The 18,662-nt window shown below is 41.5% G+C and overlaps 1 protein-coding gene across 7 annotated transcripts in view; it reads right to left on the bottom strand.

Moving 5' to 3' along the window:
• Positions 1 to 18,662, bottom strand: part of ccser1 (coiled-coil serine-rich protein 1) — a 119,858-nt gene that overhangs the window by 79,279 nt on the left and 21,917 nt on the right. For all 7 annotated transcript variants that reach the window (XM_076730616.1, XM_076730617.1, XM_076730618.1 and 4 more), the window contains exons 6-7: positions 18,080 to 18,185; positions 265 to 412 (exon numbers count right to left, since the gene is read on the bottom strand). In XM_076730616.1, the coding sequence (XP_076586731.1) occupies positions 265 to 412; positions 18,080 to 18,185 (254 nt within the window). The remainder of the gene's footprint in view (positions 1 to 264; positions 413 to 18,079; positions 18,186 to 18,662) is intronic.

An 18,662-nucleotide genomic window follows, 5' to 3' on the forward strand; every position in this document is an offset into this window, starting at 1 on the left:
GCTGTGCTGCTTTGGTTCCAAATGCCTACTGCTTCATATTGTTTGCTAACCCTTTACCCTTACTTGTTTAAAACAATTTGATGCATGTGTAATTTAATCAGGGAAGGGTCTGTCAGTGCAGTATAAGAGGAATGACAATGAATTTCAGCTTTTAGTACCATTTAACAGAACCGTGTTCTGGGATGAATCTTCATCTTCCTTAATCTGAGTATGAACCCACGTGAAGAACAGTCTGTACGCTTGTGTCTATGTGTGCATACCCACCTCCTGCAGTGTCCGTCTCAGCCTTAAAAGCAGGGTTTTGACAGCAGTACAGTCCTGCTGCATCAGTCTGAGTGGAAGGGTTTCCAGCCCTGGAGGTAAGGGCTCATCTTCCCTCCCCAAACCCAGGCTGGTTGGACGGCTGGGCTCCCTGGAGGAGAGATAGAGTGAAGGGAAAGGAGAGCAATAAAGAGATTTCATGTTAGTATGAGTCAGTGTGAAAATCTGATCATTGACCTGTCTTCACTGCTCCCCACTGCTCTCCACAGGCAACCAGAGGACTCTTTCAAAGGCTCTCTGACTTTGGTTGTTACTGATGATGTAGATGATACATTACACAGTAATGTCAAGATATCAGCCGCTTCTGAATAACCAAGGAGCTCCCAGAATCCTGTGTGATATCATGTGAGTCCAACAAAAATGCCCTATTAACTGGTCGGTGGAACAATAATATGTGACAACACAGTAAACAATGCCATCTCCTACAGCCTTTAAACAAAAACAGTGAAAAGAGGGAAACAAGATCGACAGAAAAGAGATTTCTACGGGGGTGTTAGTCAGGCTAACAAAGGTTGGATGGAGACCAAGACCTGCAACATTCAGAGCGCATAGCAGCAGCTCCACTGGAGCCCCTTGGGACTCCATTTTAATGAGCAGTCATTTCTGTAATAAGTCTGTTTTAAGATGATTTAAAACCGACAATACTGAGGTGATAACACACTCCCACTCAAACGAACAAAATACTAACAGCGCATACAAATGCCTGAATGTGTAGACACACGTACACACTAATGCATTCAAAGATCAAAGACCATCTTCTAATCCTGCGTCTCACCATCATTATCAACTCAAAAGGATACTTCATTGTCAAGAGCTTTGATTCATCATAGCCCATTGCAGCTGTGTGATCCCGTCTGTGTCCTTCTCGTATTTTTTTTTTTTTTTGAGGATTCTTAATGTAGTGTTTCGTATTGTTTTAAGCCCACAATTATTCTTTTGCAGAAACAATGCAGCATATGTGTTTGTGCTTGTGCATGCAACCAATTGTGTGACTGCTGCGTGTGTGTATGTGCGTATGTGCGCGTGTAGCAATACCTTTTTAATTAACAAAGCTCTCGGAGTTAACTGCAGCAGTGTGACAGATAGAAGAGATGAAATCTCTCTAAAACAGACAAGTTCATAAGTCATAATCTGAGGCCTGATTATTAACAAGCCTCCAAGCCCAATGTGAGTCTCTATCCCTCAACACAGCTGTGACACTTCTGTGGTGGCGTGAGGTTGGATTCAGACACACGTGAACACAAACAACAGGGGGAGATCAACCGCAGCACTGTTTTAATTAACTGTCCCATTTGAGAACACAGTCCATTAAACAGTAAACAGGCCTCTGGAGCAGTATGTCTTTGGTCTCTGGTGCATGGCCTCTGTTCTTTGTCTCACCTTCAACACCTATTTAGTACAGCAGAGGACAGACACTGGGAGGAACTTTCAACAACATTCAGGGTTGATCAATGTCACAGTAGTCCTCATCTTTCTTTGCCTTCCAGCCAACACTAAAGCTCAGCTGAAGTACCACAACTGCAAACACTGACCTTATCTATAAAAACTATATTGTAATAGTCATTCATTGCTCTGAGCCCACTTTGCTTGTTCTGTTAGTTTGAGAGTTCAAGTTTAACCTAAAGCATAATTTGCCTCTGATGTAAGACTACTTTAGATTCCACCACATATGAAAACAGTCTCAAAGCAAAGATCAAGCTCTCCTTGTTTTACAGTTTCTACTGACCAAATAACATATTCGGTCCATTACATCTTGCCTGGCCACTCACACACACACACAATGTCAAATATGTTGAAAATCAAATAAATGAAACAGATTAATGAATGTCACTATATAGCTGCTGTGGTTTAAAAAAATGATATTTACTATTCGATGATTATGGCACAGTAAAAGAAAAGTCATTTTTATTTTCACACTCATTTTAGGATTAATACTTATCCTTGGTTAATATTCGTCCCTGAGCACATCTAACACTCTTTACAGGCAACAATAATTATACAAAAAAAAAACTAACTCTGAAAGATTAAACATAATTCTACAGCTCAGAATCATGGGTACAATTATTGTAAAGAAGTCAGTTACGTCGCATGACCAGATGTCAAATTCAGTAGAAAATCTAATGAAGATAGTTGTCAGAGTACAATGAGATGAGAAGAAAGCATCAGTGAGCAAATAATTGATGGTGTTTGACTCTCCGTAAAAATAACCTCCACACTTGTTGCGTAATTGCTGAAACGGAACCTTTAAAAAGCACAAGTGTTCTTTTTCCCAGTGACAACAATTAAAAAAGCAGGCAGGTTTTCAATCAATACAAACGTGGCGATGACCCTTGCTTGGCCCAAAGAGAATTTTCCAAATGTCAAAACGAGGGAGAGAACAAAAGTCTGCTGAATCTTCAGCTTCAAGGCCGGTGTGAAAAACTATTAACAATGAATAGATTATGTTTCTGTCTCACAAGCACACAATAATAAAACTTAACTTTCAGTTCTGTCACATTCACTGTGGTTGCGAATGATTCCTCCAACTTATCGAACTGAGTCCTGGGGAAGCACAGTGGCATGACGTCATTTTTGGCACAGACAGGGGACAATGTGCAATCGGAGCAATTCCTGATTATTAACTTAAGCATAGTGATAAAATAATGCTGTAAATGTAAAGCAATAGCGTAATTTGCAATAGTAGCAACCACTTACAAGCATGCAACCACACACACGTATGCCTGTGTCCCTTCATGTTACCTGAATCCTTTTAGAAGTTATGTGCCTTTTTGTTACAGGCCACTTCCTCCACTATACCCCCTTTTTTGGAGTTACAGTTAATCAGCTGTCCTTTGGCCCATAACCAACCCTTTCATAGATTCTTGTGCAAGTCTGTGACTCCATTCTAAAGTTATGCACCTTTTGGGATAAGCCACTCCCATCGTCATGCCTCCTTTTAGCCTACTGGCATGAACACACACATACCTTCAAACACACTCTTGACAGCGATGCCAAACTTCAGCCTCCTGGGGTGAAAACTGAGGCTGCCAAAAGGTGAGGAAATTCTCTCTGGGCAGACTAAGTGATATAGCCCCATACAGGTGCTGTTTTTCCATGTAACATAGCAAAATCTCATGAGACTCTCAGTGACAGTAAGCAATACTGACCATCGAGAAACTAGAAAGACAACTAAAATTAAGCGATAGATTAATCAAACGTGTTTTTAAAATTCCTGCATTAACATTTCTCTGCCAAGTTCTGATATTTTGACAGAGGTGCATAAAGGGGGACTGTGTATCTCACCTTCATTATGACATTTTCAAAAGGTGAGCTGCAAAATACCAACCTACTGTCTGAAAACCACAAAGACAACCGGCGAGTTCACAGTCTGCATATCAAGGAAAGGAGGTGAGGGAGGGACGGCAGAAGAGAGAGGCAGACATGGGCGCCGAAACGGGGAGCTCTTTATCATCAGGAGACCGTGCTCACGTTGACTGATAGCCATTTAGAAGGGAGGTGGGAGGAAATTAAGATGCCTTTTGTCCCATTCTCGCAGAAAAATCACCAAGTGAACAGTGGTCGGGAGCATTAAGTCAGGCAGCAAATTCTCCAGGAGAAATGTTCTTTGAGCAAAACAAGACCATATCAGTAAAATATCGATCAAAATAAGCCACTCCAAAGACTTTTCACTGAAAAGGTCAGACTGAATTGCTCCCTTATTTGCCCTCGTGCTTTCTTCATCACTGGTCCACCATCCCACCCCTCTTTCTTCATTTCACTACCATCCATTCACCTTCTCCCCCACCCCTGTCTCTCACTCACTCTGTATTCATCAATCGGCAATCGTCAACCGCTCCACCAAACTCTCTGTCTTTGACTTTTCTTTGTTCACCTGCCCTTCCCTTCTCCACCCCACCCTACCCACAGCCCGAGCCCCCGTCTTCCATCCCTACAGCTCTCTCCTTGCCCCTTTGTCTCTTTTTTTCTCCCTATCACTTTGACAACCACTACACTAAACTGATGCAGTATCAAAGCCTGAGGGGATTCTGCTTAGCACCTCAGACAAATGTCGATGAAGCCTGCTGTCTTTTGAGGACAGGTGAGCTCCATCTGTCAAGCAGCCATGGGTGCTTTTCTCCCCCTTAAACTATATTCTTTCTAGCCTTTGTTCCTGCCTGGCATCTCAGGTTGGAGTAAACTTTCTCTTTTTATTTCTCTGTTGCTCCACCCTGCTATCTAGGTGGGATGAACTGAGTGTAAATAAATGACATACTATCAATCATGCACTCTTCTCCCTGACAGCTTTTGTCAAGTGGCGCAGTGGTAGTGCCACAAGAAAGTTGTTTTTTTTTTTCCTCTCAAAAGTTGTTTTTGTTTTTCTACGTCTGTCTCTCTCTGAGCCCGACGTTCTTGCCCTTTCTCTATCTTTCACCAGGGTTTCAGGTTTGGATTCTTCTTTCACCTCTGCGGCGCACATCAAATCCACAGAGCGACAGGAAAATGAGTGGGAGAGGGGTTCAAACAACACTCGCCTCTCCTCAAACAATAATCACAGAGGTGCCCTTATGCAAGGCATTTACTGTTGCAGGAGGCGAGAAGTGGAAAATTTCTGGTTAAACTGAGCAACTGAGGGCCGAAAATGTGTTTTACTGCAACGTCTGGGGCCTTTGTGATGCTGTATTTAGTGGTAGAAAAAGCTTTTTGTGATGGCACTATTTTGCTTCTCTTTCAACAAATTAGTTGACCTTATTTCCTATGAATAACATCCATTTTTATTTCTTATTGTATGTCCTCGTAATATTTGGTGTGAATACAGGAAGTTGATCATGTAATGCAGTGTGATGTTTAAGAAGGAAGACGGATGGGCATGCAAAATCTTTGACTTCAACAATAAACACCAAGGTGCATGTCGTATCTTAGTCTGTACCAGAAATCAATTTTTACATTTCCAATATCTTAACATGATCGCAATGTTGGCAGCAATGGGCCACTTTCTAGACAGATTTTAGTGCTTTCTGCGGTTTGATATTTTGGACCTGAAATCTCCCCTCAAGAGTTTCATCAGAATAAACTGAACAGGATTCCTGTTAAACTGAATCAAATTCAGGTTTCACTGAGGAAGGAACAAAACATAGAACGGAATGACTGTTTCAATGACAGCAGCCTTGGCAAAGACTGCCAAAGTGCCAGTATGTGTCTGTGTGTGTGTGTGTGTGTGTGTGTGTGTGTGTGCATGAGCATGTCAGAGTATATATTTTTGACTGCAGTTACAGAGTAGACAAAATCGTTTCCCAGCTAAGAATCATCTGCAGATAATTACACCACGCATACGTGCAAGAGCACACACGCACACCCACACCAAGACACAGGACACAGACACACACAGACACACAGACACACACACACACCAGGAAGTGCACGACACACTCGCAGACAAGTCTGTTCAGTGATGATAGATGTTATACAGGCAGGGAGGCCGTTCCTCTACTCAGGGTCATCTGTCTTTTCACTGTCATGAGCTGATAGGCCGACACACTCACCCCATTTCTCTTTTTTTACAACTTGTGTTCTCTCTCTCTCTCTCTCTCTCTCTCTCTCTCTCTCTCTCTCTCTCTCTCTCTCTCTCTCACACACACACACACACACACACACACACACACACACACACACACACACACACACACACACACACACTCGTGTTTCCATCATTTCTGGGAGCATTACATAGGCTTAGATTCATTTCCTGCAGACTTACCAAAACCATACATGGCCCTACACACACACACACACACACACACACACACACACACACACACACACACACACACACACACACACACACACACACACACACAGAGCTCCACTGAGGAGTATGTGCGTAGAGAGACTAGGACTCCGTGATAGAAGTCAATTAGAAGATTACACAAACATCCTAATTTGAATTTATATAGATGTAGTAGTACACCAGCTAGTGGCTGAAAGTGGTACTGCACGACCAAATCAGTGTGAAGCTAATTACAACTGAATATGTGGCTAAAAGCACAATTAAATACTTTCACAGCCTTTTCAGAAAAATTGCAACAACAAACAGGGGAGGAGTGTGAAAAATGCCTTCTTCCTTTCCAATGGACTTTTTCTTTTGCTCCATCTTCTATACTCCTTCCTCCTTCTTGGCTCTCCCCTTCATTTCTTGTCATCACATCTTCTTTTTCTCTTGCTCACATCTTCTTTTGTCCTGTCCATTCCTCACCTTTCAAACCTAGTTTTTCCTCTATTGTCTTCCTCTCCCTTTCACCCTCCTCTCCATCCTTCTGACTCACCCCTCTCCTCTCAGAAGTCATTTCTCAACAGCAGAGTTAGAAGTGATCCATTTCACCGACCTGAAAAAGCCAATTATCTGCCTTTTTATGGCTTTCGTTATTTTACCGCTCGCTGTGTTTTATTACTGGGCCGTTGGCTCCCAGCACTGACACACACCTGCACGCACTCACGAGCATGCACATTCACAAAAGCAATAAACAACACGAACAGAGAGCCAACAACGGAGAGACACATACTCCTATATGCATACTTAGATGCCTGTGCTTCTATAATGTTAAGTTAGTGTATGAAGTGACGAACAATCACTGCTAGTCAAAAAAACTGTGTGTGATTGAAGTGCATCATCTTTAGCAGCGGTGAAGAGGGGTGGGCTGCACCCTTGTCAATCAGCAATATAAAGACTGCATTGTCTCATGAATAAAAACAGTAAAGGGCACTTTAACACTGAGACACAGTGATAAAGGCAGTCACTTCCCTATGCCAACTTTTTCCTCATTAAATTTTTACTGACATGGAGGAATACAGTTATGAGGACAATGCAATATACAGTGTGTGTGTATGGCTGCGTACATGTGTGTAACGGAGACATCTGTGTGCCATGCATGCACAAATATGACAGTATACCACAGCTATTGGAGAATGATCACCCTCATTTGTCAATCCTTCTCCCCATCTGACAGACACTGTGTGCTCATCTTTATTCAGCACCTGAGGCTACGGATGTTTAATGCTGCCATTAAACTCATCTCTGACATAAAGTGCATCTGTGACTAAGGAGTGAGCACAAGCCAAGCTCCAGGCAGTGAATCTAATGGTGAATTCAGGTCTTCAGACACAGAAAGGGAGAGAATATAAAACAAATGGAATATGGCAGGGGGAACTTTCTGATTAACCTAATTGTACTTTCTGCTTTCCTTTGCACTCTGCACTCTGAATCTGCACTTGTTTTGCAAGAAATCTGTACCGTCTTCCTCTTTCTTCGACCTTTGCTCTGCTCCTGCCTCTCACTCAGCTTTTCTCTCTCTGACTTAGTGTACTACCTTCTCAGACTGTCCACTTGTCCACTTTCTTGACATCTGTGAGCACCATAACGCTAACCTCTGTACAAAAAGGCTAAGAACCACCACACTATCTTCTGCAGGGGGAGCAACCTTCGGGAGTTATCAGAACAAACTAATTACTATCAAAACTTCTTGTTGCTTGGAGAGATCTATTTAACACTGGTCCCATGTGTCACATTACATTTTCCTATTTAGGAGAACACTGCCAAGCCACGTTGCCCAAAATTTTATCCTGCATGAAAGCCTTAAAGCGATCTTCCACTAAAGTAGAACATTCTCACTTTTTAGCACAAAAACCCTGTTATTAATTCACAAAGACCGCTATCAAAAGTGACCGCCCCAGGAAATGTGAGACATGTTACTCTTTACATTGTTATCTAAGCACTACAAGATTTCTTCTCCTGTTATTTAATGGTACTGCTGTTTTTTCCACCTCTTTAAAAGTGTCTCTGCCTTTTTGCAATTCTCAGTAATAAGAAATAGTAAAATAAAAATAAATAAATAAATAAATAAAAAGCATGAATGCCAAAGGTGACAACAGATCAAAAAAGCAACCACTGGTTGAATGAGATTGAATTTTTTTTTTTCACAAGCTAAAATCAACAAATCCATGTTAAAACATGCAAATTCCCCACCCAAAGGGAATCGCTGTTTGGAGCGCACGTTAATGTTCATCTATTCTCTTCATTACTTAAGGACATGATAATTTTACGCTAGTTATTCTAACACCGAGGTAATAAATGATCAGAATTTCAATTACATTATAATGTGTTGTGGTTGTGTTTATTCAAGAAACCTCAGCCTTCATTATATTTTACCTGACCCTGCAGCTACAAGAAGCTAAAAGTGCAAAAGCTGAGGTGAGACTTATTAGAAATATTACAGCAACAGCACGAAAATCTATATACTGTAATGTACATGTGTACAGTATTCTCAGCTTAAGTCGCTCATATGTATCACAGTTGTGAGTAGATCAGATTATACTGTTGATCTGAGGTCACATTGTTACACTATGCATTATAAATGTAGGTTTTCTGTAGCAACGGTGAAGAGAAAACACAGGGGTGGAGCTTTACACTGCAAATTCCCAGTCTAGTATATGTTTTTGTTAAGCGGACAAGCAGAGCGTTAGCTAATGTTTTACGAGCATGGTCTGTAACAACATCAACAGCATCAAGATGAATGAAAATATCCTCTCTCCCTCCTTTTCCGCTCATTTCCTCTTGTCACTGTCAGACTGCCTAATTTCCTTTCAGAGAGCCAAATATATTGTTTAAGATGAGTCATAATTCTGATTTGCTGTTATTTTGTAGTGGCATTGTTGTCAGCGCCACGACAAAATAATGGCACCGATGGACAAAAGCTTCCGCGCTGAGTCACAGCAAGGTACAGATGATTTACGTGACAGCAATCCTGTATTCATGCCTTTATTATGACAAACTGCACTCAGGTCAGATCCATATGAAATGCTCACACTTGATATTCTCACTGACAGCAATTCTAAACACGTTAACCGATATCCCCTTATTAATGCTACATCTTTTAACCTTCATGTTTTTTGAGCTGGTGCACACAAACACAATTTCCTGCTCATAATCACCTGCATAAGCTCGGATTCTGATGAAATGAAATGGAAATGTGCCAAGGCACCAGGAATAAGCTTCTATAATGCAGGATATTACAGGCATGTGTGCTCGTCATCAAGCGGTTTCCATGGCAATACTGAAATGTGCTGTATATTCATGTAAAGAGGGACTCTCGTAAGCAGGATATGAAGATGCAAATGAATTGTTTATTCAAAATAAGACACTAGTTGCCTAATTAGGTATTATGCATATAGAAGGCTACAAAGACAGCAAGTGGAATCTTGCTTTCATTGTGTGCTCTACACATAATTTACTGTACCATTACTGTGCAAAGCAAAGTTTACCAGTGCTGGGAAAACAGCTCTGGCTCTGTCAAAGTTCACAAATACGCCTACAGCACCTCTAACGCTCAGTAATTAACACATTGAATCTCTTTTTGTTTGATCTGCACACAAAACAGAAATGTAAAAACAATACTTTGTGGTTCTCAGTGCAGTGCTGCAACTGTTTCTTCATAAACAAAAGTCTATCCATCCATCTAGCACTTCTGCCTCGCATCTCCAGCTACAGCATGGGTTGCCAGATCCGGTTCGTGAGCACAGGTTTTACTTTTAGTCTTTGAACAGGAAAAATGTTACCAAACCTGCCAACATCATTGTCAACAACAGGACTTAAGGATGCTGTGTACAGTCGCTGCATCCAGCTGTGGTTTGCCAAGAAACAGTTACAGCACATCACTCCCCCGAAACACAAATCATTGCTTTTATATTTCTGTTCTGAGCTGGGCTAGCTGCCTCTCCCTGCTTCCAGTCTTTCTGCTGAGCTATGTTAAACATCTCTCCACTTGGTGCACATATGTGACTTTGATATCGTGTAACTCTCATAAAGAAAGTGTGAAAGCATACTGTACATCTTCAAAAGTTCCTTTCTAAACTGTCATTTACTTGGTAGTGAGTGACACAGGAGTAGATTTTTGGACTGTTGCTGTGTTGTGTTTTCTAAGGGGAGGCTGGTCTTCCGGCAGTGCAGCGATTTTGTTAAGCTGTCTTCCCAGAATCTGACTCAGAGTCCACTGTTGGCATCTGAATTTTGGTGGCTGTAACCAACCAACAGCCAGGCACCAGAGCCAGACATGAGTGAATGAAAATGAATTAAAAAAGAAAACAGAATCAGTGAGATTATGGTTATTCATTATGAACTGCTAGCTGCTACAGTACAGACAGCAACTGAGCCCAAACATGAATATGACATGGGCAGCCACATCAGTAACCAATCGTCATGGGAATTACGCAGTATTCGCAAAGTACAAGTTTTTTGTTGTCAGCAGTTTAAGGAGTGTGTTCGAGAAAAGCAACAAACAGGGTGGGAAACATCTGAATGTATCAATGCAGGATGAACATTTTAGCATTTTACTGCACATTTTCTTAGAAGCATGCTCTAATCTCAGCATGTCTTAACAACATCAACATACATGATGCTAAAGTCTACAACAAAAAGACACACGTGACAGACATGATGTGCATGAAGAGCTCCCCAAAAAAGAGTACCCCTGTGTTTGTTATTCAAATGTCCTCCATAAACTGCACAATGACATTAAAGTTCAGGCAAACAAACCTCTCATGTCATCTCTTACAATCTCTTAACAAAAGAGAAACTGAAATGATTCCTTTCTTTCCTGGAACAGACCACCAAAAAACGTAATGGAAAGCAAAAGAATGACTTATTCATTGCCAATCTGATGTTTTCCTCTGCATTACAAATCAGAACCACAAGTTCTCACTCAAAGCAAGAGGGAAAAAAACCAGAAGCCAGCACTAATTAGTCTCCCTGTGTTGAACATTTAATAAACCCAACAGACTGATGAAAATTAGAAGCTAGACAACAGCAATGGGCTACAGCATGACAAAAGACGCACACTACAAGATTTTTAACATGTTTGGCCTATTAGGCTGGTCTGAAAATGAAAAACGTCAGAGCATACAGCCATAGCCTTTCCTCTGAGACTTCTGAGGAGCACGGTGCTGAGCTAGAACAAGCAATCTGTAGGCACGGCCTGTGAGAACAAACAAACCATCTCCTTAAAAAGAATGTGTCAGGAATAAAAAACAAATGTTTTATCTGCATTATAAAACAGGCCAAAAACCACCGCAGATTAATACAAGATAAATAACCAAGTTTTGTCACTGCTTGTTGGATTAACAAATTTGACACCATTACACCAGCAAAACTGAACAGATGGGGGTGGGGGATTGGGGGGGGGGGGGGGGGGGGTCTACTCTGTGTTCCCTCCAACTCCCAATGTATGCCGTGTGTGTGTCTGAAAATCATGCTGCAGTGCATTTTATCTGTCCCCAGCTCCACTCCAGGGCTCAGCTGGATTCTTTATGCTTGTCTATTTTTATAAATGTGCATGTGTGCATGTGAGTGAATGTTTGTAAGTAGATGGCTTACTGTAGGAGGAGACGTGTGCGTGTGTTATTTTTGCTGACTATATTAAGTCAGGTGGGATTAGGGAACAACTTGGCTGATATACTTCATGAATCATATTAACATTAAACAAATTTGTTCCTCTGTTTATGTGTGTATGTGAGCAAATTCTATATAATCACGGATTACATGTCTCGGTGGGAGACTAGGGGCCCAACTGAGAACACATCACTATGTACCATATCAACAGGAATGTGAGAGGACGCCTTCTCTAGACTTCCCGTTGCTGCTCAGTGCTGCCTAACTGCTCAAGTACACCGTCTCGGTTGCAATACATGCTACATTTAATTAACAAGACCCAGCTAATTCTGTTTCAGTTGTTCCCCTTCTCTTACATCCTAATAGACACAAGGAAACAGACATCAAACTCCCAATCCACCAAAGACGGTCACTCAGTGCACAATGATTGCAGAAGTGAACAGCCTGAGGCATGTGGTGGGACAACGTTCACAGCTTTTAGGTAGTAGACTTAGTGTGACTTGGCAGGCTGTTAAACGACAGTCCCAACAGTGTGATATAGAAAACACACACCTTGTGTATTTGGGGAATATGAACAGGAGGAACAAAACAGTAAATCTGAAGTCATCTTTAATTAAGCTGTCATTGGAGAGAACTGTGATACGCCGACAAATGTTGACATTTTTCGAGTAAGTCTTCCGATACCCATCCAAGACTGTGTGAATGTTATAGCTATATGGGATTTGAGACTGTCATGTGTTTTTCCTGCACGTTGACAGACAAGGACACCTCTTGAGTGTTTGCGTGTCCGCTCCGACTGTCCGTCTCCTGCGCGGTAATCAACGGCGATGAAAAGAGAAAAGGGAAAAGAGGAAGGGGAGAGAAACACTCAACAGGCAGACTGCCGTTACCATAGAAACAGGCAAGCTATATCCCAACTGTCAAGATTTAATTTCCTCTGTGTCTTTCTCTATAGGAGAGACACGGGAGAAGTCAAGACAATTTTATTTATATAGCGCCAAATCATAACAGAAGTTACATCAGGTCACTTTTCATATAGAGCAGGTCTATAAAGTACTCTGTAGGTCGATAACATGAAACAGGTATGAAGATGCATCACACAAACAGATACTCAGTATTCACCGGCCTAATACGCTCTCCGCCCCCCTCGCCCGTCAACCGAAAGGCACTGTGGCACACTCATTATTGCCATATTGTCATAGAGTAAATACTGGCAATATGATCTAAAGTACTGCAACTGGCAAAAAGGCACAATACACCAAAGGGCTTTATGTAACAAAGCACATTAAACTAAATACTCATCCTTTAGCTGAAGCCAAGAAATATTTTTGGCTCGTCTACAGTGTGTCAATATGTTACCCCGTATGACTGCATTAATTTGGTGTTTTCAGCATTTAAATATGGAATGCAAGCATTACGGAATAGCAAATGAAGCTGCTGTGTTAAAAGTTCATTGGAGAGCAACACTGCACTCCTCTCCGCTAAAATAAATCTGACCCAAATCTGATTTATTCTAAAAACTTTCTTTTTTTCTTTCTTCCTCTTCTTTCTACTAAACTACTGCAAAGCCTTTGTAGTGGTCCTATTTTTCATCCCATCCTACACCTGGCACACAGTGTCACTGCTAGTTTCCAAGTGACGCCGGTGTCATTTTCACACAAGCACACATGTTTTGTCAGTAGCAAATGTACTTGCAGCCATCTGTGTGCACACGGGCGAGTTGGTCTTGAAATGAGGTGTGGTCCAGCGTGCTGTTGGTGCACTGTTATAATGAGGGAGCAGAAAGCTTTTGCACCACTGACCAACAAAAGCCTGGTCTAAAGGGACAGCTGTGGCTTTAGGGGTAGAGTTTGTGGTCCACTAATCAGAGGGTCACTGGTTCTATCCCTGTCTCCTCCCGCATGCTGAAGTGTCCTTGGGCAAGATGCTGAACCCCAAATTGCTCCTGATGGCTGTGATATCAGTGTGTGAACATGTGTACAATATGTGGCCAGTGTTGTAAAGTGCCTTTGAGTGGTTGGCAGACTAAAAACGCACTATAGAAATGCAGTCCATTTAACCATTTAAATGAATTGCACACTATTTTCCTGCTATTTAATGAGGGCATTATGCAGGTAGTAAGGTCCACCCACGATCTTACTAAGTGAATACCTCAGGGAGCTTTGGTGGATTCCTGCTGCTCCCATAAATGGTCTACTTGTGCACTTTCACTCTGTGCAAGAGCAGATCTGTTTCCTTAGCAAGAAAGCGTTTGCTTCTCCAATTTGCAGAATCTCCCATTTAAATAGCAATGCACCAGATGCAGGCACACCTGCAGCGACACTCCCACCGGTTTAATTCATGTTACGGCCAAAACACACCTATGATAAATTAAGAGACTAAAAACAATCCCTTGGCACTTTGAGCCTTACTTTGCGAGCATCATATAACTGGCAGTTTATACTCAAATGCACCTGCACCATGTACTTCAGACCATGTGCAATGGACCATTTAAATAGGGCAACTTGAGTTTATCAATTTAATCTGATCTAATCAATTTAAATTGATTGACAACTATTGTAATAATCAAATAACTGTTTAAATTTCAAAAACCTTTGCTTTCCTTTATCTTTTATAGAAGTAAACTGAATATTTTGGGGTTTGTGGATGTGGGTCTGATAAAAGATGCCATTTAAAGAAATAAAATTGGAAATTCTAATTTATACAAAATGGTTAATCAATAAATTTAGAAAATAATCAGCAGATTCATTGATAATAACATAAATTGTTTGTTTTAGCCCTGGGAACATCTATCTAGAGTAGCAACACCAAATCTCATACTCTTCCTTCATTCTCACCATCTTAGTTTTGTCCCAACCTGTCAGTGACTACCTGATTTTAACAAATGTGTCTCTGCCGGCCGATCCTGTTCACGAGCTACTGTCCCACGTTCACAAGAGGACTCTGATGGTGCCAGTCCTCCATCTCTTTCTACTCCCCAATTTTCCCTCTCTCTGGCTGTCTCTCTCCCTCTCCACACAAAAAATGAAACTAATATTTAACACATGCTGTTTACGGCTAGAGTTTTGTTACTGCAGTTATGAATGTTTACAAAGTAATAAACACAGAGATTTAAATGCCTGCCATCAATATCATCCAACTGTCATACATCAAAAAAGAGGTGTGCATGCAAGACTCTGTGTGTGTGTGTGTGTGTGTGTGTGTGTGTGTGTGTGTGTGTGTGTGTGTGCGTGCGCGTGTGCATGTGTGTGTGTGTGTGTGTGTGTGTGTGTGTGTGTGTGCGTGTGCGTGTGCGTGTGCGTGTGCGCATGTGCGTGTGTTTAGCAGATGTTGTGTGCTGCCTGTCAGGCAGCCAGCAGTATCCTGCAGCCAATACTCTCTCTGGACAGGCTGACTGACTGACAGGTGTGTGTCTATCTCTATATATGTGTGTGTGTGTGTGTGTGTGTGTGTGTGTATGGGAGTGTTTGTGTTTTCTTGTGTGTGAACAGAGGGGAGCTTGCTTTGCCTCCAGCAAATCAATGTCCCCTCGAGGGAATGTGGAACCTGAGACAAAGAGCAAGAGAGAAAGAAAGACAGTAAGAGAGAAAGAGCAAGCCCTGGGCAAACACATTTTGCTCTCTTTCCCCTCTCCAATCTGAGCTTATTCACTCAGACTTTACACATTTTTCAGCACAATCTGTCTGAAAGTGTTATGTAAGGAGAAATCAGGGAGGATGTTGAACTAACACAGTGGGAAATTAACCCCTGCCAGCAGCTACATGTTCATCAGGGTAAGAAACTTAGACCTGGCTCCATTATGTAACTTGTCCCAGTGTTTCCAGAGTCAAAATGGATCAAAACATGTTGAACACTGGTGTGGATTCACAATTGTGTGCTTTTTTTTATTTACTTTGAAATAAAAAAAAAAAAATCAAAAGTCTGAAAATCTATCTATGCCTCGATGGTGCTATTTGTCTTCTTTGTCTTAGTATAGCTGCACTTTCCATACAGTTTTGTTATTTTTTTTTTTTGGTGCTTTTACTAAGGTTACTCTGCTGCTCTGCACTTCAGCTACAAAAACTGCTCCCTCGCTGTGGAGAAGTTATATGAACAAAAACTCCCTCCTAAGTTTTAGAAGCTGGAGACTGTTGGGTTGTCATACAGGCAGCATATAAAAGCGGAATTAGGTCAACACTCAGACAGACCATGATTGAGATGTGAATTTACTGCATACCTTTTTAGCCACACTTGCAGCAGGGCTGTGAGGATAGAAATGTCAATGTGTTGGCGAGTTGATCCACCACCTTGGTCCAGACTGAAATACTGCAACTTTGCTCATGCACCAATACTGTGTTCACTAGGTCAAAATTATCACTTGTTCAATACATGCAAAACAGATGACACTTCCATCAGACAACCAGCAAACATTAGCATGCTAACACACTAAACACGGTAAATATCAAGCCATAAACACAATACCTGCAGATCGCCAAGTTAGCATTATCATTGTGAGCGTGTTAGTGTGCTGACATTGGCATTTAGCAAAAAGCCACTAGCATTGCTTTGAGTATCAGCTAAAAATATGTCTAAATACTACAGGTCAGAAAGCATTTAAAGCTGTACAGCCCAGACACTATTCCCTCATTCATTCATTCATTCATTCATTCATCCCCTTGCTCTGCTACAAGGATACTTTTATAATACACTATCTCTAATTGGATTGGAAAGGATGGAGCTGTCTCCTCATATTATAGCATTTCTAGAACTGCGATGCTGCAGTCCAGGCAAACTCAATCAAACAGAATATAAGTGGTTTCAGACAAAAGGCATTTTAGCCTTGACCTTGTATACAGAGAGGAATAATGCAATGCAATGCAATAATGCATATCTGTGTGTGTGTGTGTGTGTGTGTGTGTGTGTGTGTGTGTGTGTGTGTGTGCATGGATATGAATGGTCCTCCAACGCTTTCAAAGACAAGTGGAAAAGTCAGTTTAAATGAAACAACCAATGAACTGCCTGACACAAACCTTGGATGGGCTGAAAAGGTTGACTCCCAACTTGCCTGATTCACTGACACTGTCTAGACGCAGAAAATGTCTCTCTATTCATTGAAACATTCAAAGAGTGTGAGAAGTGTGATAAAAACCCTTCTCAGAAAAAAAAAAAAAAAAACAGAAGGCAAGGCCAAGTCCAGTGTCTCAATGGTGTAGTATAAATCCTTCAACCTCTACTTCAAAACCACCCACATAAGCTGACCTACACTGTGTCTACAAATAAAGCAGATCATAGCCAGTTTACTGAGGGGAGTACACGGATAGACACAAACTTTACTCAATGGGTGCAAGTCGAAATAAAATAAATTCAACCAGGGAGTAGAGAGAGGAGAACTGAAAGGTAAAGCAATAATGATCTGCTGGCTTGTCAGACACATCACCAGGTGATACTACTGTAATACTACTCATGTATTCCTGAGACTCCGTAAAACCAAAGGAGTCCTATCCACAGAGCCTTATATACATCTTTGTGCAGATGTGCATCCATTCATTTCTGTGTGTGTGTCTATCCAGACCTAACCTGTTTCCTCAGTGTAGAGAAGAAACAAGAGACCAAATCAGATAAAGCAGTGGTATTCGAACATATAAACAGACACAGAAAGTGTTCTCTTTCAGCCCGTCAGCTACTGGAGACAGAGCAGAACAGAAAGGCAGCTTGCATATTCATTTGGAGACGGCTTATTTATTTATTTATTTATTTATTTACCCTCCATATTTCTGTGCTAGAGTCTAATCTCATCTCCAAGGAAGAGAAAGACATAAAACATGTTATGCATTTACAGGGAACACTCGAGATCAGCAATTCGTAGAATTGACAATAACCCTCTCCCTCCCTTTCTCTGAAGTGGCAATGGAGTGTGTGTGGTGTGGAAAAAAAAAAGGCTGTATTGTAGCTGTAATGTTATTAAGATATACTGTACAGAGGATGAACGCCCCTGTGGCCAAGAGGGTAAGTGCATCAAAACAGATCCTTGAGCCATTCATATGCTCCAATTATATGCAAGTGAATCCTGTTTTAGGGCAGCCAATGCTGACAGGCCATTTTTCTCCAGTTTTTTCTGTAAGTGATTGTAGTTCTATAATGTCTAGTCCGTACACACACACACACACACACACACACACACACACACACACAGGCACACTTAATTTTTAAACTATCTGTCTTCATTTGCTTTGTTAGAGCGCAAGACAACCCTGCTCAAAATCTCCACATAGTTACACTGACAGCACTTTTATGACAGCACTTTTATAGGTGCAGTGGAAAATGTGAGAGCACATACAGTTTATTAATACTAATGCACATATTTACCTCTGATTGTGTTCTCTGCCTGGGATGCGATCTCCTGACTGATCCATGGGGGAGGGGAGCAGGTTGAGACAGGAGGCCAGGGACTGGCTGGAGTCTTCTCTGGACACTGTGCACCCGAAACACATGTATAGTCAAGTTATGTCAACCTGATATTCTAATTGCAGTTGTCACCTGAAAGATGTCCAGATGGCCACAACATAGAGCATTTTATCATTTGAAAATAACAGCTCCCTGCTTGCAATCTCCTCTCAAATGAAATTAGCCCCATAAAACAGTCATGTAACAAAGCAGCTCATAAAAATTTAGTTTAGCATAGATAGGATTGAGTAATACAATCAGTTGTTGAGAAAAAGACTGTACAGTTACTTTTAATAGCACGTTTGACAGGGCAGTGTGGAAGAGTTTGGAATAAAAAGTTGGACGTGAAGCCAACATGTGGCATTTCTTCATGTCTTTGTAAAGGTCCCGCAGTCTCTCTTTTTGTCCCTGTCTGGTTCCACAGGGCATGAGTCACAGTTGCAGCAGGAACACAGAGCCCTGAAGATGAACACCGCTGGCCATAAATTTGCTGTGAAACTGCTTG

This window comes from Chaetodon auriga, chromosome 5, assembly GCF_051107435.1.
Source record: "Chaetodon auriga isolate fChaAug3 chromosome 5, fChaAug3.hap1, whole genome shotgun sequence".
Taxonomy (NCBI): Eukaryota; Metazoa; Chordata; class Actinopteri; order Chaetodontiformes; family Chaetodontidae; genus Chaetodon; species Chaetodon auriga.